General features: G+C 37.7%; 1 protein-coding gene across 10 annotated transcripts in view; it reads left to right on the forward strand.

The window, feature by feature from the left end:
• Positions 1 to 24213, forward strand: part of elavl4 (ELAV like neuron-specific RNA binding protein 4) — an 83919-nt gene that overhangs the window by 53133 nt on the left and 6573 nt on the right. For 7 of the 10 annotated variants that reach the window (XM_048208987.1, XM_048208988.1, XM_048208991.1 and 4 more), the window contains 3 exons: positions 430 to 533; positions 11188 to 11341; positions 19886 to 20120. In XM_048208987.1, coding sequence (XP_048064944.1) covers positions 430 to 533; positions 11188 to 11341; positions 19886 to 20120 — 493 coding nt within the window. Of the gene's footprint in view, positions 1 to 429; positions 534 to 2339; positions 2477 to 11187; positions 11342 to 19885; positions 20121 to 24213 lie in introns of those variants that run through there. The other 3 variants (XM_048208986.1, XM_048208984.1, XM_048208992.1) reach the window with 2 other exon arrangements.

The following is a 24213-nucleotide window of genomic DNA, read 5'->3' on the forward strand; positions in this document are numbered from 1 at the left end:
CTGCAGGGTTTCTATTTAAGTCAAATAGCAGCTGATGTCTGCCTCGCCTTCAGAGGAGCAGCAGACGGTTAGAAGAGGTTAAATCAAAATAATTCCACCAAAGACTCTGTCAGAGGTTTCCAGCGGAAGCTTTCGCTTAATGTGCGCTTTCTAAACAAACTCAAACTAGTCACTGCTAGTCAGGCTAATGCTACATATATCATTAATTGTTAATGTCGTCTAGCTCATAATGTATGCGTAGTTTTTGTGATGAATGCTTTTAAGTGGTTTAAAGAATTTTTTAGGGCTGGTAACTAAGGACAAGTGATTGGCTTTCAAAGGAAGGGTAGTTAAAAGAAATGCTTTTACACTTTTATGTCTTTCCAAACACAATGAAAAGTTTTAAGCTAAAATAAGTTTGTTCTCTTCCTTCTCTTTCCTTCACTACAGGGCAGAGTCTTGGCTATGGTTTCGTCAACTACATTGACCCAAAAGATGCAGAGAAAGCCATCAACACGTTAAATGGACTCAGACTTCAGACCAAAACTATTAAGGTATGTGACTACGCTAGAAGAAATCATAAAGTTCAGTCTCACACATGTCAGGAATTTAAAAAGGTGCCTGTTTATAATTAATGAACACTAATATTATTTTATGCTTTGCCATCACATAAATAAATTACATTTTTTAAATATATGTGACCCGTGCTGGCAAAATGAGTCTCAATGAGCAAATTTTCAAAAATGAGTTATTGTTATTTTCACAATCTCTATTTAAAAAACCTTGGAATCTGACAAAAAATGACTGAGCAACACCTGTTTGAAGTCAATTTTGAGAAATATCGAGTTAAAGTTCCAAAACAAAATCACCTAGCAACTATACCTTAAAATCCCTGTTAATTAGATTTGGCAAAAGTACTGACTTCAGTACCAATCGGTAATGAAATTTTAAAAATGTGATGCTTTGAGCGTTGTTGAGCGGATTCTTAAACACCTCTGATTGGCCGTTGTGTTGATGCGCTCATCGGATATGTCTGTGATTGGCTACAATGATCAACGCACAGGAGCATCTGAAAGTACACGGAAGTGTTTGAATTTAAAAACGCTTTGAAAGCAGAAGCGGGAGTGTTTGAAAGCAGGCGTCTATCAGCGGACTGGTCCACGACAGACGGCTGCTTTCAAACGCTCCCACGTGTATCTGTGTAAGCGCTTGGTGAAGAGCGTCATTGATGACTATTTACAACATGTTTTTGAAGCATTGATTACTGAAGCCAATCACAGATATATAAACACAATGACCAATCAGAGGTGTTTACGAATCCGCTCAAAGCGTCACATTTTTAAAATTTGACTTGGTACTTTTGACAACTCCACTGTTAATAACACCTAATTTGGCACACACCTCGTCAAAACCAAATATCTATAGGAAAATATATATATTCAATTTTTTTCTCAATATTTTACTTCAATATTTTGAAGTACTCTAATTCTGTGTATATTGGTATTGCGCGCTGTCTGGGGCGTCTTTGTGCGTGCACTTCGGATATGTCAGTCAGTGCGAGTAAGATCAATTTGTTTACATGAGCATGAGTTTGAAAATCACATTTCATTGGTTCAGACTCATGCCATCAAATATTTGCTATGAATATTCACAAAGTTGGAATACTGCGCTTTAAAATGATACCAAACTTGGACTAATGAGGAGGTTGCTGAGGGAAAGCGTGAGTGGTGAAGCAAGCATTTTTATGGACAAAGGAAAGGTACTCCTCTCAGAAAACATACAAATAAAGATACTTTTAGATGTTTAATTGCTATTTGAAGCATTTGGATTGCTAGATTAGGGCTTAATGAACTAATTTTTGTGAAGACCTCAAATTCGACCAAAATCAACATTTTTGACTTGTTTTGCCTGTAACTCGTAATTAGCCCGTGCGCATTCCGACTCATTTTGCCAGCATGGGTGACATATTAAAATAGAAAAATATAAAATTGTGATAATATTTCAAAATATTAGATTTTACTATAGTTTTGATCAATTGATCTAATTACTTTTCATAATTTTTTTTAAATGATTTAATTTTAATATTTCAAGTATGCATTAATTGCTAAATTACAGCATACAATTTCAGAAATGATATACCAATTAATTAACCACATAGAATTAACAGATTTTGTATCACATTATTTTTGTATAATTAATGTAAAAACCATGAACAGCTGTATTGCGGTGTATCTGTATGCATACCTGAATGTGTCGCCCTCAGTGTTGGGATCAGCGCTCTGGTTCATGTTAGGTTACTGCCTGCCTGTTGTTTACCAAACACTTTTCAGCCAAAGCAACCCACATTACGCTAATTGCAGGAGCGGTCCCCCCTGGAGCCAGTGCCTCTTGCTCAAGGGCACAGCGTTGAGAAGCTTCTCTCCAGTTAACAGGTCACCCGCACCTGGGATTGAACCTATTTAAACGTAACAGATAACAGAGACGGTAACAGAGCAACATCTCATTTAGGTGGAAGCGCTCTCCCAGTCACCATTCCTCACGTCTGCGCCAGTCAATTCACTGAATGTTTCCTGTCACCGTTTGTGCCAGTGGAAGCTGCAGTGATTAGTACATGTGGCGTACACTGGATCGTGCTGGGCTGAGGCGCGGTGGCACAAAGAGAGAGGAGGGCAAATCTGACTCATTAAGATGCAGAAGGAAACAGGAAAGCAACTGAAGGAAGAAAAGGGAAAAATAGTGTAATTGATATGTAAATGAATCTCCAAATGTCAAATCATGAAGTCACACAAAAAGAGGGAAATAGCATGGATAATAGAATAATGTGGACATGCTAAATAGATATCTAAAATGTGTCTGGTTTACACTGTAGAAAAACACATCAGTTCTGTTTTATTCTATTCTATTCTGTTCTATCATGTTTAAGCAATATTTTATTTGGATATATGCCATGTTTTGTTCTTTGTTGTTCTGATATGTTCCATTCAAATTCTGTTTTGTTGTCTTCTGATTTGTCAAATTCTATTCTGTTTAGTTCTGATCTGTCATTTGTGTTATGTTCTGTTCCATTCTCTTGTCATATTCTATTCTGTTGTCAGAGATTTTTATTATGTTTTTTGTTCTGTTTATGTCCTGTTCTGATATTCTATTCAATTTCATTTTATTCTCTTATGATTTGTCATGTTCTATTCTGTTCTGGACTCTATTCTTTTCTATTTCACTCATTTCTGTTCTATTATTAAATGAAATTATGGAACTAAATAGATCCACCACAATCTGATGGCTTCCATTTTCCTCAACAGTGCTTTATTTAGAAGCAGCAGCTGGTTTTAACAGTAAATTCTGACTGCTGCTTACGGCATAATCTGGCTCTGTGTGTGTTTTCATCTGGCCTATAATCCTAGACCTCTCACTTACATCCGCCCTAATCTAATCAGATTGGATTTCGCCTGCTTATGAAAACACGGCTCAGTCTGCGCGGCTCAGTACCTCTTAACATAACAGCAAAAGAACGTGCGTGTCTGTTTGTGCATTTGCGTGTGGGAGCTAGAGAAAGAAAAAAAAGGAGAGAGAGAGAGAGAGAGAGAGGAGAAAGAAAAGACTTGTCAGGGCTGTTTTTGAAAGAGCACAGCACAATGCTCACAAACATGGGCTTTTTCCAGAGTGGCAGCATGTGTATGTGTTGGCCGGCAGTGTTTCTAGTACTGGTTTCAGCATCAGCTAAGAATCCATCAGAGACAGAATGACTCACTCTGTGTGTATTTGCCGATCATCACAGCTTCCTGCCACGCGGCACTTCTCTCAGTGACAAAACACACTTCCGAGGAGGCAGCGGTACACACATACATAAACACACTGTTAAAACACTGCACTTACCGGCCAAACACATCAGGCTTTTCACTCCCATCATAGGGCTATGACCGAGTGACTCTTGAGCTGGTCCTTTCAACCCACACCCCTTTTTAGAGCACGATCCTAACAAAAACACAACACAAAAAAATAAAATGGCTTCAGTTCATGGCTACTTTGTAGTGTGAATCAGTCAAAAACTCCCAAGTTATCCATTTGAAGCATTTTAACGAATCATTTACTCAATCCATCACAGCAGTTACTGAATTAACATCTGAATCACTGAATTGCAGGGCTTAATAACTGTCATTCAGCGCTGACTCAAACTAAACCAACATTTTATGTGAACTTAACCCCATATGAACCACATTAGGAAATGAGGGTTGTGACTTCAGGATAATTTCTTACTGTTGAAGTTTCACAAAATGTTTTATTGATGTTGCCACCATTTTATAAAAGCATTAGGAATATTGCTTTAATGTTAAGAAAATTTTGCTTTTTAAATATTAAATATATTTAAAATCTAAAATATGATTTAATATATTTTTTATAATATATTATTAGTATTTATTTAATATATAACAACTTAATATAACATTATTAACATTATTTATTTGCATGTTTAATATTAATATTATTTTATAAGACATAAATAATATTATGATATAAGACTGGTATTAAGTTTAGTATTATGGTATTATGTTATGAAATTTGAAACACTGATGTGAGCATACAGAGATTTGGCCTAAGGGCACAATTTAGTATAGCACTAAATTTTGTGCAGTCTGTTGAGGAGTTGTCATAACCTGCAGGAATGATGTTGCTGAGCATACTTCTTATAAACATGTCCAATTTCCATCTCCAGCAACATACACACTCCAACAAAAGCAGACTTACGGGTAATAAAGGAAGAGTCTTCCGTGCCTACATACACAAACAAAAGGCATGCTACTGTGCACAGTGCTGTTCACACGCGCATCTCATGCATGATTGATTTTTTTGCCTGCACACACACACAAATGTGAATACTGGAATTGACAAAACCAAAGATGCTCCCGTTTCACACACTGTCCTAACCAAGTGCAAAGTGAAAAGCAATTTGTCTGTCCACAATGAAAGAAAAAAGAATTTTGGACCAATTCCGCACTAGACGGCGCAACCAAGTGCTACCAGAGTGGGGGAGCTTCATAAGAAGGCTGAGCTCATGAATATTAATTAGCTAATACTGATGATCCACACTGATTTGACATGAGATACAATATCAAGCCAGTTTAAAGTTTCATCTTTGAAATGTCACAACTGAAATGTCACCAGTTCAACATCAAGATACTAGAAATAGATTAAGATATTGAAAATGAACTATACATAATCATTTGATAATGTAAAATTGTCAACAGCTGTTGATTACCCGTTGCTCTACAAAAAATGTTGCTCTCTAAAATTTTTTTTTTTTGCTCAGTTAATGAGCACAAAGGGCCCTATCATACACCCGGAGCAATGTGATGCCAGGCGTGACACAAGTGTGTTTTGCTAGTTTCAGCCTGACGCAGTTATCATTTTCCTGTCCAGTGCCACGTTGTTTAAATAGCAAATGCACTTGTGCCTATCTGTTCGCCCATGGGCGTGCTGGTCTGAAAATTAGGTGTGTTCAGGTGCATTGTTGGCGTGTTGCTATTTTGAGGCAACTGAAAACAACTGCGCCATTGACAAAAACCTTGTCTAAAGTCAATGGCGCAGTATTTTTTTTTTGTTATTTAAAGGGTGCGTTAGTAATATGCGGCTATAGGCGGGTGCACAAGGCGCATACATTCTGCTTGTTACACACATAGGGACTCGCAGCAGCACACAAACAAGTCAAATATTAAAAATAAAAGGATTACAACGCTTTCCGTTTCCTCTCTGGAGAAGCGTTCAGTCATTCCGCTTGCAAATTCCGCCATGTAAATAGCAATCCACCATGGCTTTAAAGCGAATGGGAGATGACACTCTGATTGGTTTATTGCACATTACGTCCAAAACACACCCTATGACTCAAGACTAGGTACAACCCCTTTGGACCATGAACCTGGCGCCAACCATTTTTTCCTTTGTTAAACTAGCAAAAGAGGCGCCTTGCACTTCAGAGCATTTGCTTAGATTGTTAAAATAGGGCCCAATTTAACATCTCAAATTTTATGCAATAACTTCATCCTTAAAACGAGCAGAATACACAAACTCAAATATAAATTTGCTTTAGTAGGTTTGATGCATGAAATTTAGCACCGCACGTGCTCTGATTTCTCCACCTACTTATTACTGTCAATGTTCGTCTCTGAATAAGCACATCCGCTCTGGTAATTTACTGTCAATGGATAAATCTGCCTTTTTTATTTCTTGTTTACCTCTATGAAATATACAACTACTGCAAATAATCAGAAATTATGTGCTTTTAATGCAAGCCGTACATATTTTTATATCAGCCGACTATGTTTGGTTGAGTGGGCTAAAAGTCTTTGGGCCCTGAGCAGTGCTACAGAAATAGAAACCAAGCAACCATCAAAATGTGCTGTTGTTCCTTGTGGTCGCAGCTGTGGTCGCAGACGAAAACTGTGATTTACATGGAAGAGCTTTGATTGCTTATCGCTTCATCGTGCCTTGCCTGGATGGATCACGTTGTCACTCCAATCCGTGTTCTTTGTTAATCATCTAGATCTTTTTATCTCCATATTTTCTCTCTCTTCATCCATCCGTCCATCTCAGCATGGGTCAGAGAAGCCAATGTCTTTATCTCTTCTATGTGGTCTCTCTTTTTTACACCTCTCACGCTATCGGCCCTCCCCCCTTGTTCTCCTTTCTCTCTGCACTCCATGAAACCTCTTATTCAGACCAGCACCAGCCCTCTCAAAAGATGCTCTCCTGCTGTAATACGGCAAGAGAGAGAGGTGAAATCCTCTGTCTCATAACTTCTAATAAGTGTGTTCCAAGGTCATCCTTCTCATAAAGCCTCCATCGTAACCCCACCCCCCATCGAGCCAGGATGAAGACAGACCATCTAATAGCAAAAGACAGCTGTGTCTGAGTGGATGAGCGAGAAAAAGGGGAAAAAAGAAGGAGAGGGTAATTATCCGAAGTGCAGTTCTTTGCTCTTTTCAGTGGAGCAAGAAAAACGCAGTTTATGAGGGCCCTCCTGCTGAAATAAGCTGATGATGTATATGTTTACAAGAGGCTGTTTAGACGAGAAAAAGGAAGTGAGAAAAGATGTCTGTGGTGGTTTACGAAGAGTTTATATTCTTTCGTAAGTTGCCGTGTCAGGTTCAGGGACGTGCTGTCGCTTGAACACATCAGCTAATGCAGGAAGTCCATGAAACAGATCAACAGAGCTGCGTTTCACCGGCTAAAAAAAAAAAAAAGAATGAGAGTGAGAGTTTCAATCCAGTCACAACTTCCACACGCTCATCATTTTGTTGCACACACACACTTCTCCATGACACTTCTCCGTTTCTCAGCAAAACTCCGGCTTTGCCTTCCTGTCGAGGTGTGATGGGAGAAATCCCACTGAGGGCGAGAAGAGCGTAGCCTTGTGCTGTGAGATACGTGTACACACACACACACACACACCTCACAGCAGACAGGGTGTTGATAGATCTGACATCTGGAGCTGCTTGACAGGGCGAGAAAAAAAAACAAAAAGAAAGAGGAGAGGAAAAGAAAAGAAGGGAAGAGAGGAGAGGGAAGAGCCTGCCAGGGTTCCATGCCTTTTGCCTTCTCCATTTAAGTGGATTTGAGGAGATTACGGCGGAGTGTTTAGCATGTTTAGCTCAGCATTTGTAGCAGTGTAACAGCCTGTGATGGCTCTGCTGCCCAAATGTCAGAACTAATGAAAATATGAGATGGAAAGGCTGCTTCAACCATTAATGGGAACAGATTAAATTGACGTGAGCATTAAAAGGGCAGGAAGATAGAAACATCTCCCCATCTTGAATTAAAACTGAACTGCTGTAGCAGGAAAGAGCGAAGACAGACAAAAACTCATGGAGTCAACAAGAAAATTCAGTCTGTTAATGGATTTGTTCACCTAAACATGAAAATGTTGTTATCATTTTCTAAGCCACATGTCGATTCAATCCTGATGGCGTACTTTCTTCTGTTGAACGCAAAAGGAGACATTTTGAAGAAAGTACTGGTCGTTTTTTTCCAGTACAGTTTAAATGAAGCTTAAAATAAGTATAATAAAAGTATCCATAAGACTTGTGAAGTGTATATTTAGGCATGCGATCAGCTAAGGACAAAAACGGAAAGGAAAAGCATTTTTTCTCAATTCAATATGACTAAACAACAAGAATAATAATAGTTGTTGTTGTTGTTGTTATTATTCAATATAATATTTTTATTTTATTATTTATATTGTAAAAAATAAATCAATAAAGAAATATATTACTATTGCAATAATACTGTTGTACTGTAAAAATTTCTATTTAATAAAAATAATCATGATAATACATTTGTTTTACAGAACAACAGTAAAATTATAATAGTAATATTTATGGCTGTATGAATTTAGTTGCTTTCAAATGTTAATTTATAAGGCTTTTATTTTGGAAGAAAACTGCTGGGAGACCTTAAAACATCTCTTTTGTTGAAAACAGATTTATAAACAATTCTCGTTTCAGATTTGGGAAGATATCCATGCATGAAATACAAATGAATTTGAAAACCCATATGGAATAAATCACATACTTGATATTCAAAGACTTCTAAAGACATAGCTTTGTTGACAGCTTTGTGTCATGAACAAATTGGAATTTAAGTAATTATTTACTGAAAATCTTGAGGTACGCTTATAAGAGTTCATCAAAAAAGTAGAAATGGTTGAATCATTCTTTTGATTTGGATCTTTTCAATGAATCACTTGTAATAAATGATATTTGTATAAAAGCAGTCGTATGGACTATGATATTCGGTGGAATATGTGGGCGAGTAAATAATTTTTGGGTGAACTATCCTTTTAAAAATAATTCTCATTCAAGATAATCCAGGATGAGCCACAGCACTGAAATTTCCCACAAGGATTACTTAAAAAATATCTAATTATCCCTGTACATTTGTGCAAAGTTCAGTGCCGTTATGGTACTGTACACTAAATTTGCCTTGATTTGATTGAGAGAGTGCAGTGGGTGAAAACTGTATCATGTGAGTCAGAAAAAATAGAGACTGGTATGTGAAGTTGAAAACAAGTACGGTGTGTTTTAGAGTGTGACAGACTCTGTCCAAGGTGCTGCCGAGTTTGACAAGTCGAGAGAGGTGAGAACGTGCCATATGAGTGTGTGAGCGAAAGATAGAGGGAGTATGGAGAAAAGAGCGCTGTCCAAGGTGCTAGTGAGCGCAGCGCACTGATATTAGAGCATGTGGGGAATGCGAGGGTGAGGGAGCTATAGATGGCTTGGCTCTCACTCTAGGCACAAACAGAAGGTTCCAAAGTGTTATTCAGCACAGATGACAGCCAGCCTTCTCTCTCTCACACACAAGCTCTTCCATCATGTGTGTTTTCTGAAAACAAATTAGCCTTTATCATTTACTGCTGTGTGCTCTAAGTGAGGTTTATGAACCTTATTCTAAAACGAGTCAATCTGTACAACTGTAGAGAAGAAACTGAAACTGTCCAATTATGTCTAATTAAATCCATGCTTGATTTACTGTTGATACTTTGTAACTTGTTAATTCTGTTTATTTTAAATGTTAAGAGTTATCCTCAGAAATAAAACATGGTCAGACGTGGTTATGACACTATTGTGTTTCTAGATATTTAATTGAAAACATATTTGGCAACACTTTACAATAAGGCTCTATACATTAACATTAGGTAATGCTGTAAATGTTTTTTTTTAATGATACCAACTACATTTATTAATGTAAGGTAATGTTTTTCTCTATATATTCTAATATTATTCATATTTAATATTTAAGTAGTATAAACATTAAAGGGTTAGTTCACCCAAAATGAAATTTCTGTCATTAATTACTCACCCTCATGTCGTTCCACACCCGTAAGACCTTTGTTCATCTTCGGAACACAAATTAAGATATTTTTGATAAAATCCGATGGCTCAGTGAGGCCTCTATTGCCAGCAAGATAATTAACACTTTCAGATGCCCAGAAAGACATTTAACACAGTTCATGTGACTACAGTGGTTTAACCTTAATGTTATGACGAGAATACTTTTTGTGCACCAAAAAAAACAAAATAACGACTTTATTCAATGATATCTAGTGATGGACGATTTCAAAACACTACTTCGGAGCTTTTTCTTTTGTGTCGAATCAGTGGTTCAGAGCTTGTATCAAACTACCAAAGTGACGCCCCCTAGTGGTGAACCATTACAATTTCTAAACACCTAACGAAGCCTCGTTTACTGAAATCACGTGACTTTGGCAGTTTGATACGCGCTCCGCACCACTGATTCGAAACAAAAGATTCGTAAAGCTTCAAAGCTTCATGAAGCAGTGTTTTGAAATCGTCCATCACTAGATATTGTTGAATAAAGTCGTTGTTTTGTTTTTTTGGCGCACAAAAAGTATTCTCGTCGCTTCTTAACATTAAGGTTGAACCAGTGTAGTCACATGAACTGTTCAGGTGTATATATTAACCTCAAATAATAAAGGCTGTAAAAAATATACCATATTTCATTGATGATACATTCATGATTCATGATATATGATACACGCATGATAACTAAAGTTTTTTATGACTTTAATTCTGATTTTTGGACCGCAAACTCCATGAAAATTTCTTTCAAAACAGACCACAATTATGCCTGTAGTTTAAAGACTTCATGAACTTCAACCATTGTACTTTGGGTGTATGTCTTGGGTACATTTTTTCTCTTTAGAAACGGGGTTAGAGGTGGTGCACATTAATATTGAATTTACATTTTCATTCCTCCTTTGAGAAAAATTGCAAAGCTCTTTAGATGTCATGTGTATATCCCTTATCTGTGAATGAGCATGGATCACAGAGAATCCCTTGCAGCAAGTTGTTCCTTTTCAAAATATTATAATAAGTCGAAAGGATTCTCCTTTGTTCTTAAGTGGAGGATTTTGGGGCATTATCTTTCTGAAGTCTCAGGCTGCTCCAGGTCAACGCAAGAATACAGACCACCAACACAGTGTGAGACAGAACAGGTGCGCAGATGACCTCTGGCATCTGAATGCTGCGTATTGCCAATGCAAGATGTTGGCTATAAACTGCCTGAACAAATATCCTCCAAAAGTAAAGTGAAATTAAATGTTCTTCAAGCACATATGGAAGTGGAATTAGAATGACCACATAAACCACTATAGTTTCATAATTGCAATGCATTCTCAAAGTATTCTTTGTCTTACAGGTGTCATATGCACGGCCCAGCTCGGCTTCTATCCGTGACGCTAATCTGTACGTGAGTGGGCTGCCCAAGACCATGACCCAGAAGGAGCTGGAACAGCTCTTCTCTCAGTATGGACGGATAATCACCTCCCGCATTCTCGTCGACCAGGTCACAGGTATCAGTGGGACCGCTTTTCTCTCACCCTGTAGCATGCAAACAAACAAAGAAAACCTCTCATTTCACATAAAACAATCTCACAATAAGAGATTGAGACATTCAGTACAGTTAAAGCCAAAATATAAGGAAAAATGCCAGACTAAAATGGCATTATCTTGTCTGATTTCACAAAAAATAGACTAGTGTAATTTTAGCTCTAATATGACATATAAAAGTTTTGCTTTAGTCAGACTGAAATAGAACTTTTAAAGTGCATGTAAATGCACTTAACATGTACTAACTGAAACTACACACAAATTATGCAGCCAAGTTCTGTGTGTACATGTATGTGCAGGTTGGTTGTTTGTTTGCATTTGATCATGACCAAGCATCCTAATCTTAAGAATCTTCGAATGACATGAAATGACTGATGAGTCTATTTTAAAGCATCCAGACATCTCCTTGGCCTATCCTTCCTCCAGCATCATGAATACATCAACTTGGATATAAATGGTCATGGAGCTGAATTTCTTACACATTCAATATTTTTTCAACTGCATAATTCATATCGGCACTTTCCATGCAAACAATATCGCATAAGCCACAGAAAAATGTACTCGTTCTAGTGGTGCAAAACCTTTTCTAAAGAACTGCTGAGGAACGTTGCATGGCCACATGCACACATACACACGGAGGCCTTCCTCCCTTGACACATATCCTTCCTCTGGCCCTGAGAAGGCTCCCCAGGAGAAAAGGGTCCGCAGGAGGGAGCTTAATGATTAATTAAATGAGTTGCTAGTGATTAAGAAACAAGAATTTTTTTTTCTTGTTGAAGCTATACTGATCAGAGGGCTGCCATAAAGATACATGAGCAAATATTACAATCCTTCTGTGAAGCCTTGAAAGCCAAACAGGGATTCTGCATTTTTCAATTTTGTCAAGTAGTGTTGAAGTCAAAAAGGGATTGTTACTCAAAAGCAGTTAATAGTTTAATTAAATCTCACATGTTGACTGAATGTTGACAATTCAGATTAACTCGCCGATTACATTGGGCACCCATGTGCTGACAGAAACTAAAAGTACAATCATTGCAACATCAATGCAAGCCATTTGTGGTTCATACAACAACAACAACAACACCGCCCCATATTAGCGTCACCAAACAGAATTGCAAAACAGTGACTTCATACTGGTAAAATGTTTTTTTTTTTTTAAATGGTTTAAAATGTTTCTTTTCAAACAATGCATTTACAGTATGGTGAATGAATGAATCTTATGAGACAATTATTTTGAATGCATCAAAATGAATCACAGAGGAATCTAAAACTACTCTAACTCTAAACTAATCATGCCAGGTATGGAATTAATGACTTACTCAATTATGACTGAAACGCTTTACTTTTGTTCTTGTCCGACTTGAATTAAACCAAGAATTTTTACTGTATATATATATACATCTGATTGGCTGATAGCCGTCCAATATTTTGTATCACTCTGCATGAAGCAACTGTTGTGGCGGCTGAGCAAATCCACCGTAATTTTTTAGAATACTACATTTGTTGTACCACGAACTGTAGTTTTAAGAGTTTTTTTTAGGCGAGAATGTAGTTGTTCAGACCTGAAATATGTGACTTATATTTAATCATAGCGCCTATTTTACAATTTGTTTAGATATTTTCGGAGATGCGAGCTTCAGGCCATCAGCGGCTGTTCAGTGCTCGTATACCCGCCGAGAACAGCTTAATTTCGGCCAGTGCTTCGGGGATTTGCCGCTGTGTCTAATAGTAGTTAAAAATGATATACAATTAATTTGGGTACATAAAACAGGCACACTTTGGTCTTATTAATCTATTACTTGTTCCAGAGGAAATCGTGCTATGTTAAATTTGATCATTTAATATTAAGGCTATATTTAACTTACGTCCTCTATAGCACAGCATATTGGCTACAACTTGACGGGGAATATCAGACAAAGATTCTTCTCTGCTCTTCAAATACATAAAACATAAGCCTTTATAGACATGGTATATAATAGACATAGCCTTATAGACATTATATATAATCCTATATATAATGATCCTATATATATAGGATCATTAATTGGAATTAAGAAACCATAGTCAGAATCTCAACCAGAATCAATTTCCATCCTTACACAGTAATGGCCGATTATGTATGCTAGCATAATGACATGCATACACACATTTTCAAAAATCATGTCAGCATCTGCCACATGCTTTTTAAGGCAAATCCAATTCTGTCATATTCCTCTATATTTAAGCAAAATACAATGCCCTGAAATAACACTGAAAGTCATTAATAAAAACAAACACATATGGCATGATAAACTTACAGTGGCTTTGCCTTTCTGAAATAATAATACATCATACATCCTTGTCACAAGTTTCTTGGTAACAATTAGGGAACCATTTTCTCTGTTCACCTTCACAGAAAGGATAATGTATTGCTGTGGAAGTCCTCTTCCTACATGTCTTGTTTATACAACTTGTTCCCTAGGGTGTGTCTGTTTGTTTTCATTTTATTGGGAAAATGTGACTAAATTACAGGGATTTGAAAAAGCTTCTGAGCATTTGACTAAATCCATGCCATGGAGTACTTAAACATAACATGTAACCTAAGTGAAGTATGATAGGTTTGGCTTTTTGATCAATAGTTAAATATTCAGAGAAGCTCTGTAGAGCCTTGCCTAGCAGTCAATACATGTCCCATCAATGAGAGCAAATACAATTGATCCAAAACGGCAGCTCTGACAAGCTGTGCCTCTTAAGTGAAAAACGACTGCCTCGACTGAGCTACTTGTGGAAATCCCTCTTTTAAAATGCTACGCTTTCTTCTCTTCCATCTCCTTTTCTTTTCTCAGTCATTGATATTTTCCCATGACTTGAATTCCATTAACTATACCATGTGAGCACGCTTTCAGCAATGGTTAGAAACACAAAGTCTATGTGCATTTGAGCCAACGTTGCACGACAAGTGTCCAAATCAAGGCCTGTAGAACACAAAGGATCTGTGATGTATACAATAAATCAAGATGCTCCACCAGACATCGCAAAGCATGCCATGATTCTGCTGCCTTGACCTCCAATTACACAAGGACAAACAGATGGATTTATAGCCGTGAGCCGGCAGAACCAGGCAAAGAGCTGCTCGAGTCTTCAAAGACCTCCCTTTACTGAGCCTTTTCAAACACCATCTGTAGCAGCAGCAACTAAAAGTTACATAAAACAAGGACGCCGCTCTCCTTTCTCTGATTAGGCAGAAGCTACGGCGAAGAGGTGTACATTTTTTTCCTCATAATATATTTAACGCACTAGTTTAATAAATGTTCCATACAGTTGGCACAGCCACTTAAAAGTGAAAGAATGAGAAACAACGGAGAGGTGCTTATGTTCAAACAGAGGAGAGAAGGCTTTCATTAACAGCTGAGCTTTTCTGAGCTTTCTCTTTTTCCCCAGAGGACTCTCTCTCTAACTCTCTCTCTCTTTCTCTCTCTCTCTCTCTCTCTCTCTCTCCTGTACGCAGTAAGTGTCGAGGACCAGAACAGTGGGCGTGCAATGGAAAGCGCTTTGTCAGGCCGGCTATAGCGGTCTCCTGCCACTGTTTCTTGTGCGCTCGCTCTGTGTGTCACGGTTATTATTAAACTCAGCATTCTCCGGCTTCATGTGTGCTGAGCCGAGATAAGTACAGGTAGAAAGTTACGTAAGGTAGGACTGATTACTGGGAGAATAGTGCTGTTAACCGGCACATTGTAGCTGTAACTCTGTTCGGTTCATGATAAGCGCTAAAAAGGAGCTAGCAGTGCCAGTGTCTCCGGTTTTAGCCCGGCTGCTCGCTTTGTTTAGGCAGCCTGTTATAGAAACGGCTGCAGGCTCATTATGGTAATGTCAGAGAAGTGAGGGGAAAAGAAAAAAGTAAAGCACAGTCAACATTAAGGCTCCCATTTGCATTTTTTAACCGTTAAATTGCAAGGTTTTTTTCTGGACCCGCAATTTTAGCGATTCTGCAGGCATCTGATAGATCGTCAGCTGTTTGCTGAGTTGCAGCCTGAATGACATCGGTCAGCACTATTTCTACCCGAGGAAACCGAGATCCCATCACGATTTCATTATAGTTGTGTTAGAGCACAGTACCGAAACCCTCTGGATTGAATCATAGTACAGATTACCTGCCCTAGGCCCTACACTGTTTTTTAAAGGTATGATACAAAACAGACTTCCAGAGGACAAAGGGACAAAAGGGCACAATAGACATTATTTACAGTATTTACAACATTAATTTGCTGTTTAATAGCCATCAGTCCCATCATTCATAATGTTATGCAGGGTTGTGCACAATTCTGAATTGAAGAATTGTCTCCCTTTCAACTAATGAGTTGGAATTTAAATTGAATGGGCCACATTCCACAGAAATTTGAATTGGGATAACAGGAAGAATAGCATGACTTGCAACTGAAATAAATTCAAAACATGTAATGTTTTCTGGGAAAATAAGTATTTGTCCACCCTTGCCCACAAAAGCTAATTTATTGAATATAATGAATTAATGTAATGAAATTAATTACAAGTTCTCTAAGAAAATCTATTCTTTATGAATATTTAAAAAAAAAAAAAAGTAAAAGTAAAAAAAAGTAAAGTAAACATTCCAACATGCATGACCTCATTATATCGTATGTAATTGGTGTCCAGCATTGATATGAAAATAGTTACTTTAAATTTTTTCAATTTTGTATAGAGATGCCTATTTAGAGGAAAGATATTTTCTCTAATTACTACTGGATCACAATGCAATGGAAAATGGAAGTCAAGAGAGAATTGCATTGTTGGATTTTTGATTCTAGGGCACCTTTAAAATATGTAGTATGCAACAGGGTATAGTGCATGGAGTACATTTTAAAGGTGCCCTAGAATCAAAAATTGAATTTACCTTGGCATAGTTGAATAACAAGAGTTCAGTACATGGAAATGACATACAGTGAGTCTCAAACTCCATTGTTTCCTCCTTCTTGTGTAAATCTCATTTATATATTTAAAAGACCTCCGAAAAAACAGGCGAATCTCAACATAACACCGACTGTTACGTAACAGTCGGGATCATTAATATGTACTCCCCCAATATTTGCATATGCCAGCCCATGTTCAAGGCATTACACAAGGACAGGCAGTATTAACGTCTGGATCGGTGCATAGTTAATGATGCCTCAAAATAGGCAGTTAAAAAAAAAAAACATTTTTAAATCTATGGGGTATTTTGAGCTGAAACTACACAGACACATTCAGGGGACACCTTATACTTATATTACATCTTGTAAAAACTGGTTCTAGGGCACCTTTAATAAATCATATTGGTATTCCAAGCATACAGAAAATTTGCATGCTGTGCACAGTATATAATCCAGAAATAAAGTAGTACACTGTAAAAAAAAAAAATCCCCGTAAAATTTACGGTAAAAAAACAGCAGCTGTGGTTGGCAGAACTTTACTGTAAAAAAATATGGTAGTTTAAAAAAGACTTAGTTTACTGTCTATTTACAGTTCAAAACTGTATAATTTAAAGGTTTATATTGTAATAATTACGGTTCATAACTGTTTATTTTACACACTGTAAAAAAAAATATTTTAAATTTACAGTAAAAAAAAAAGCGCATTTCATTAACTGATACAATGTTAATTCACCAACCTATTGAAGTACTAATATTTGTTTTGTACCTTTGTAATACACTGACAACCACCAAACACAGTGGTGATGAGACACATGATGAATCAAAGATCATCACAAGCAGCTTTTCCACAAGGTGAGAAGGACAGTACTAATATATAGAAGGTGCACACAGTGTCATTCACAAAAACACTAAACACCATTATGTTAACACTCATGAAATGTTAAAAATACAATAAACAACTACATTAGATGTAACATAAAACCCTAATGTACATAACTGATTAGAAAAAACTAAGAAGAAACAGAGTTATTTCAACAAAAATACATCCAATGTAAGCGTCATGCAGGGAATTGTGAATGTCAATATATGTTTTTTTCACTTTCAAAAACAGTATTTTACCGTAAAATTACATTTAATGTACCGTTAGATCTATTATAGTTATTCACCATATATAGTACGGAAACTTTCTATTCCTCTCCCTGCTTTCGGACTCAGCCAGTGTTTGCGTTCATCCAAAACAAGCAAAAGCACAAACAGCATATAGTTTATGTCAGATCCATCAGTTCATTCCTGCACAATTAAACTGACAGACAGAAACAAAAAGTCGTCTAGTTTTGGATCAAAATTTTATGAAACGGAATGTGTAATCTCTTGTATTTTTAGATACTTGAGCTGTTGCATGTCAAGTATCTTCTAGACAGAGAGAGGAACAGAGAGAGGAGGTGTCATTCCCAGATTCCTCTCTCTGCTCCACTTTCGAAGGATTCTGCTTTGACCTCAACATCACTCCACTGTGAGCACGAAGCTAACCGTGAATCCTAAACTCTCTGGAATAATGCATGCTTTTCGTTCCTCGAGCCTTTACTTCTGACGGTCTAATTAAAGAGAGCAGGTTTTAGGAAGGGAGAGGGAAAAGTGAAAAGCTGTCAGGAATGACTCACGCTACGAGGGAAAGAGAGTAATGCAGCCGCAGTCTGAATGAAAGCTCACTGCATTGAAAAGATTGTGTGCAAATATTTGTTTGCAGAATGGAACGTATCAAAAGACACTGATTTGAATAGACAATCAGGCAGCACAACAGAAAACATCAATACTAGCGGGTGACAGCTGAGAGAGTGAGAGGAGAACGAACTGACAATATAGAAAGCAGAGCGCAGACACACACACAGACAACCACACAAATACGTGTTCATTGTATTATGCAAATTGCCCTCTTGGCAAGTCGTCTCCACACGCACCTCCCCGGAGCAGAAGGATCGTCTCATTAAAAACCAACCCAACAAAAGACCTCCCAGTAAGCCAGGCTCTTTTAAATGTTACTTTCAGGTAGCGGTCAAAACCATCGCCTTGGAAACCATGGAAATGTCGCGGACAAGCTGCATACCATGAGGCGGCGTGTGGCCGTCAGCTGGCGCAAACCACACAGCGTGAGGCCGTCGCACACACGCGCTCAATTTCCACACCAGCGGGCGACAGCATCTCAACACAATATCGCCATCCTCTCATGAAGAAAAGAAAACAAATTACACGTCTGCCTGACAGCACCGGAATGCTGGCCGGCCAATAGAATCTCCCTGTTCCATCTCGCCTCATTTGCATAATGTGACACCAGCAATAGGATCCGTCACACAGGCTGCATATCTCCGAAAATGATTCGCCATTGAAAAAACGACAAATGACAATCTCTAAATATAGAAATGAATCATTCTGAATGAAGGTGTTTTGTGTATGTCACATTTGGGCAGTTGTGGCCTAATGGTTACAGAGTGAGACTGGTAACCCAAAGGTTGCGAGTTCGAGTCTCAATACCAACCATAGACTGTAAAAAAAAAAGATGGACGACACACCGTCACTCTCTTCTATTGTAGTAAGTCAAGCCGCTGACATCTTGAGTCTCGAGTCTGCGCATAGTGAACTTGAAGCCCGAGTCCGCGCAGTAGCGAGTGCAAAAAGGAGGTGCGACATCAAGATCCAACCCACACTCCTGCAGAATCGGTTAATAAAGCAGAACAACTCATTATGTCAGTGTGAAATAAATAGTTCTGGAAATGTGAAAGCTCCAATCTCCTCCCGAAGATCCAGAAAAAAGTCAGTTGGTGCTTCAGTGACTGCTTTGTTCAAAGAAGCTATCGATCTCAGCTGTCAATCATGACGTCAAAACCCACGTTTTTATAGCATCGAATAACTAACTAAAAACAAACTTACTTAAAGAATGAACATTTTAACTAACATGAGCGTGATAAAAACTGCCTAAAACGACAGAAGCCATCTTTGGAAAAAAATATTTTGACGTGTAATTTGACTGTTTAGTTTGTCTCACGTCCCATTACATTACATGGAGAGGGCAGAGTTTATGTCCCATACTGCATCCAGCCACCTGGGGGCTATGGAGATGCTTTGGCTTCACTTTTCAGGACTCAATCCTGAGTATGGGTTACCATACTTGGCCTTCACAAGTAACTTTCAGGGGTTCTCAGATGCGGAAGTCGTCATAGGTGGATAAACGTCTATTGTGGTTAACAGAAACTACAAAACTTCCCATTTGTTCCAGTAGCAAAAGCAAAAAAAAATCAATGATAGCGTTTCTATGACTTTCCAAAAGAGGAAAAAAAAATCGAGAGATTGATTACGGTGGTCAGAAGAGAGAGAAATGTCAATTCACTCCTCAATCATTCCTTCGGCCATTGTATTAGAAACACTCTCACAGCAGCGTTAACTAGTTTTCTGTAGTTTAATGCCAAGGTAATATAACAAGGTGTTATGAATGTATATTATTTTTTTTAAATGGAAAAAAAAGAAGCTAGATTTACAATGTCTGTTTATGTTGTTGTTGCAGGCCAGATAAAGCCAGTAAACGTATGGTGTGTTGTTTCTGGTGTGCTGGCCCCACAGGTGGCTCGCGGGGTGTGGGCTTTATTCGCTTTGATAAGAGGATAGAAGCGGAGGAAGCCATCAAGGGTCTGAATGGACAGAAGCCCTCAGGTGCCGCCGAGCCCATTACAGTGAAGTTTGCCAACAACCCCAGCCAGAAGACCAGCCAGGCATTACTGTCGCAGCTGTACCAATCCCCCAACCGCCGCTACCCGGGACCCCTCCACCACCAAGCGCAGAGGTTCAGGTAAATACAGTTAGCCTGCAATAATAATCTGTATCTTTCGTAACTTTCTTTGAAAATCACATCAAAATTGGTGGAACAGAAAAGCAAAATAGATGTCTGGATTATGAAACTGTTACCTGTAGAGCTGAAGTTGTATGTGTCACGTCACCACCGAGGAATAGCTGCTCCCAAAAATCTACAGAAACAAAATGAGATTCAGAAAAGAAACAGAAGCGAAGGACTGATAAGAGACAGTGGGGTTCTGTCGTTCACAATGTCCCTCTGATTTATTTTTCTCATACGCCATCCTCCCCTTCTTTCATTTCACATCTGTTCCTTTCATTTCAGTTCAGCAGGCCAGCAATAACTTCACTCTGGCAGCTAACACCTTTACAGCCTTCGGCAGCGCTTCTCAACCTTTTTAAAGGCGATGTGAAGTAAATTTTCTCTGCCGTACCTCCTCACTACGCATATAGTTAGTCACAGGCAACAATAACAACACCTTTTGATCCTGCCGTTGACTTGCTAGGTCTTTGCTTAAGATCTCCTTTCCTCGGAGGCTAATTCACATTAACTATGAGTCATGTCTTATGAGCTTCGAGCTGGCAAAGCCTGCCAAAACAGATGAGGCCATCTTGCAGTGAAAGTTTGCTGCTTAAAAGCAGCAGATATCAACTCACAATCAAGCTGATATTGAATGTAGTATGAATAGTGTTAGCTTTAGCCATTTAGCTCATTGAAACTTAAATGTTTGCATATGCAAAACAGTATTTGTGCTTTTAGGACAAAAATAATTTATTCTTCCAAAATAGAATCAAAGCAGATTGACACATATTTAGGTAGTTAGCTATAGATGGTTAAACTAGCTTTTTTAATGCAATCTTCACCATGTGTTTTAGAACCACTGTTTATAGGTGCATTACACTAGACTTAAAGCATGCAAACTTAGATTGAATATAGGCAACAGGATATGATGTCGTCTTCCAGGGTACTTGTACAGGAAAAAAAATATGAATGGCACATAATAATATATTATATACACTACCATTCAAACATCAGGGGTCAGTACGATTTTTTTCCTAGGGATGCATTCAGTTAATCAAAAGTGACAGATTTCTAGGTTATACTTTGTTTTAAGGTTTCATTGTTACAGCGTAATTATACATTAATTTACAACATGTACTCACTGTAGTATGGTTTGGAATAGGGTTTGGTTTAAGGTTTGTTGCAAGTAATTATGCATAAATTACTGTTATTATTACAGTAAGTACATATAACATATGTAATAAGGACACTAAAATAAGGTGTTACTGATTTCTATTATTTCAAATAAATGCTGCTCTTCTGAACTTCTATTCAGCAAAGAATCCTGAAATATATTAAGCAGCACTAACTGTTCAACACATAACTAAGAAATGTTTAAGCACCAAATCAGCACATTAGAATGATTTCTGAAGGATCATGTGACACTGAAGACTGGAGTAACGGCTGCTGAAAATTCAGCTTTGCCATCAGAAGATTAAATTACATTATGAAATTTAGTAAAACAGAACAGCTATTATAAATCGTAATAATATTTTATAATATTACTGTTTTGATCAAATAAATGCAGCCTTGGTGAGCATAAGAGACTTCTTTCAAAAACATAAAATAGTACTGACCCCAAACTAGTGTAAATAAATAAAATAATATAATACATAATAAATTTGAAATGTTAAATGATCCACTAAATTTACCAAGAAAAATTCAAACCAGCTTACCATAAACGTTAGTATTTTTTGTATTAAGTGAAAAGGTTTTTTTAATTTGAGACGTTTATAGCTTCTATTGGTCAAACACCTTTTCACTATACAAATCTGCACCTCAGAATTCACCAAAAAGTGCAATACTAAACTTTTACACTCCTGTGTGTTCACAATCATATGAATTGAAGCATATGGAACATGAAGTGTGCAGCTCATGAGAACCATTCAGAATAATTAATAATTCAATTTTATCACAAATATAAAATACTTTGTATGAGTTACAGTTCATGCTGCCTCTAGAAGCATGAACTATCAGTGTGATGTTTACTTAGATCCTTTATTTAGACAAACAGGACTCATCAAGCAATTAGCACTGCACAGCAATACTGATGGCAAAAATCAGTAATTAATTCTTTATACATCACAAGCACTTATTATTGAAGAGATCTGAAAAGGATGCGTTCCATTTGCATGTATTAGTCGGCCTTACAAAGGCCTCATTGTGTTGTGTGTGTGTGTGTTTGAAGAGGAAGTGTGAAAAGCTGTAGGCCGGACCGAGCCAGGTTGAGACACCCCTGCATATATCTAACACATCGCCTTCTCTTGCACCTCAGAGCCCTCTCTCCAATTAACTCATTTACCCACAAAGCAACCTGCCTCCCTAATTGGCTAATTGGCATCTTAATGACTCGACACACTGAATGTCCTCACTTTATATTGGCTGCGTTTTTTCTTCAAGTTCACAGAAGGCAGAGTCACCAACTGTTGACCCACCGCAGAGAGGGAGGGCGAGCATGTGTACGCGTGTGTTTGTCTGGAGAACTTCAGTTTGAAATGTGAGAAAGCAGTAATTAGCCTTGCCAGCCATCTTGCAGCAGCTTTAATAGGAAATGAGACAGGGCTGAGCCGAATGAGGGACGGAGGTCGCAGAGTAGCCAAACAGACGGGAGCCCAAAATGAGAATGACTGACGGAGAAGGAAAATGTAATACACCGGCCCGGTGGGTCGCTGGGGCTAATAGAGAGACCGCAAAAGAAAGAGACAGCAAGAGGAAGAAAGGGCACTCCCAGTTAATGCGGCATTACATCCTGCCTCCAACTTCATTGAAATGTCATTTTATATTAAAGTTTTCAGATAGCTGAAAGATGGCCCCAGACTAATTTCATCCATAACACTAGCATATTATCTGCACGTCTTTCGACACTAAGATTCATTCTTAATATACCATTCTTAATATCTGTTTGTATGATTCATTTACTTCTCTTTTTGAGTTTTGTTTTCAATTTGCTCATATTCCTCTTAATCATTCTTTAATTGTCAGTATAAAAGTACATTACAGCATTGCAATATAGAATCAAAATATAGTCATTCTTTTCAATGACAAAAGTCATTAAAACATATTTAGATTAGTATAAATTTCTATATTACAGTTATATATAATTGTGATATACTATTAGAATATATAATTAGAAAAAAAATATCATTACAATTCAAACCCATCCCACATTGTTTTATAAAAAACAACCAAAAAAACTGATGTATGTATGCATGTATGTGTGTGTGTGTGTGTTTCAAGTAAACCCTACGTTATGGGGACAAAATCCGAAATCATTGTCCTTGTGGGGACATTTTTTGGTCCCCGTGAGGAAAACGGCTTATAAATCATTCTAACTGTTGTTTTTTTGAAAATTTTATGTCTATGAAATGTCCCCATAAATCAAGAAAACCCAATGTGTGTGTGTGTGTGTGTGTGTGAGAGAGAGAGAGAGAGAGAGAGTTAGTGAGTGACTGAGTGACTGAGTGAAATGAAAACAATAATATATGGCCCAATTAACCTGAATAAATTTACGCTCCTGTTTTTGAGTTGTAGCTTCCAAAGGATTCAGGGGCTGAAGCTGTACCTCAGTCCAGCTCCGGGTTATTTGCTGCCAACAACAAAACTAAATTAAATATATTCCCAAAGCATTAAGTTATCATATCATATCATATTACAAAATATTCACACATAAATAAATGCCACTACGTTAAAAAAAACATTTATTATAATTCAGCTCCCCTCCCCACATTGTTTGATAAAAGCAACCAAAAAAAGTCCTTAATTGTTCTTAATTATAGCTTGCAAGTCAACCTATAAAATTTTGTATATGTTAAATAAATGATGTAGTAACTAATATTTCAGGACTGCAGCACTGTTGAAATAAACATCGCTCCTAAACGGGTGGGCATTCAAGTGGCCTCCTGTTACCATTAGTGCTGCTGCAAGTCTGCTGCTCTTTGGTTGTATGATTGACTCTGTGAGATGCCTGATGGGGCAGCACAGTGTAATGGCCCATCGCTAGATGGGCGTCTTCCTTCAGTGAGGCAGGGAT

This window comes from Megalobrama amblycephala, linkage group LG12 (genome assembly GCF_018812025.1).
Source record: "Megalobrama amblycephala isolate DHTTF-2021 linkage group LG12, ASM1881202v1, whole genome shotgun sequence".
In the NCBI taxonomy this organism is placed as follows: Eukaryota; Metazoa; Chordata; class Actinopteri; order Cypriniformes; family Xenocyprididae; genus Megalobrama; species Megalobrama amblycephala.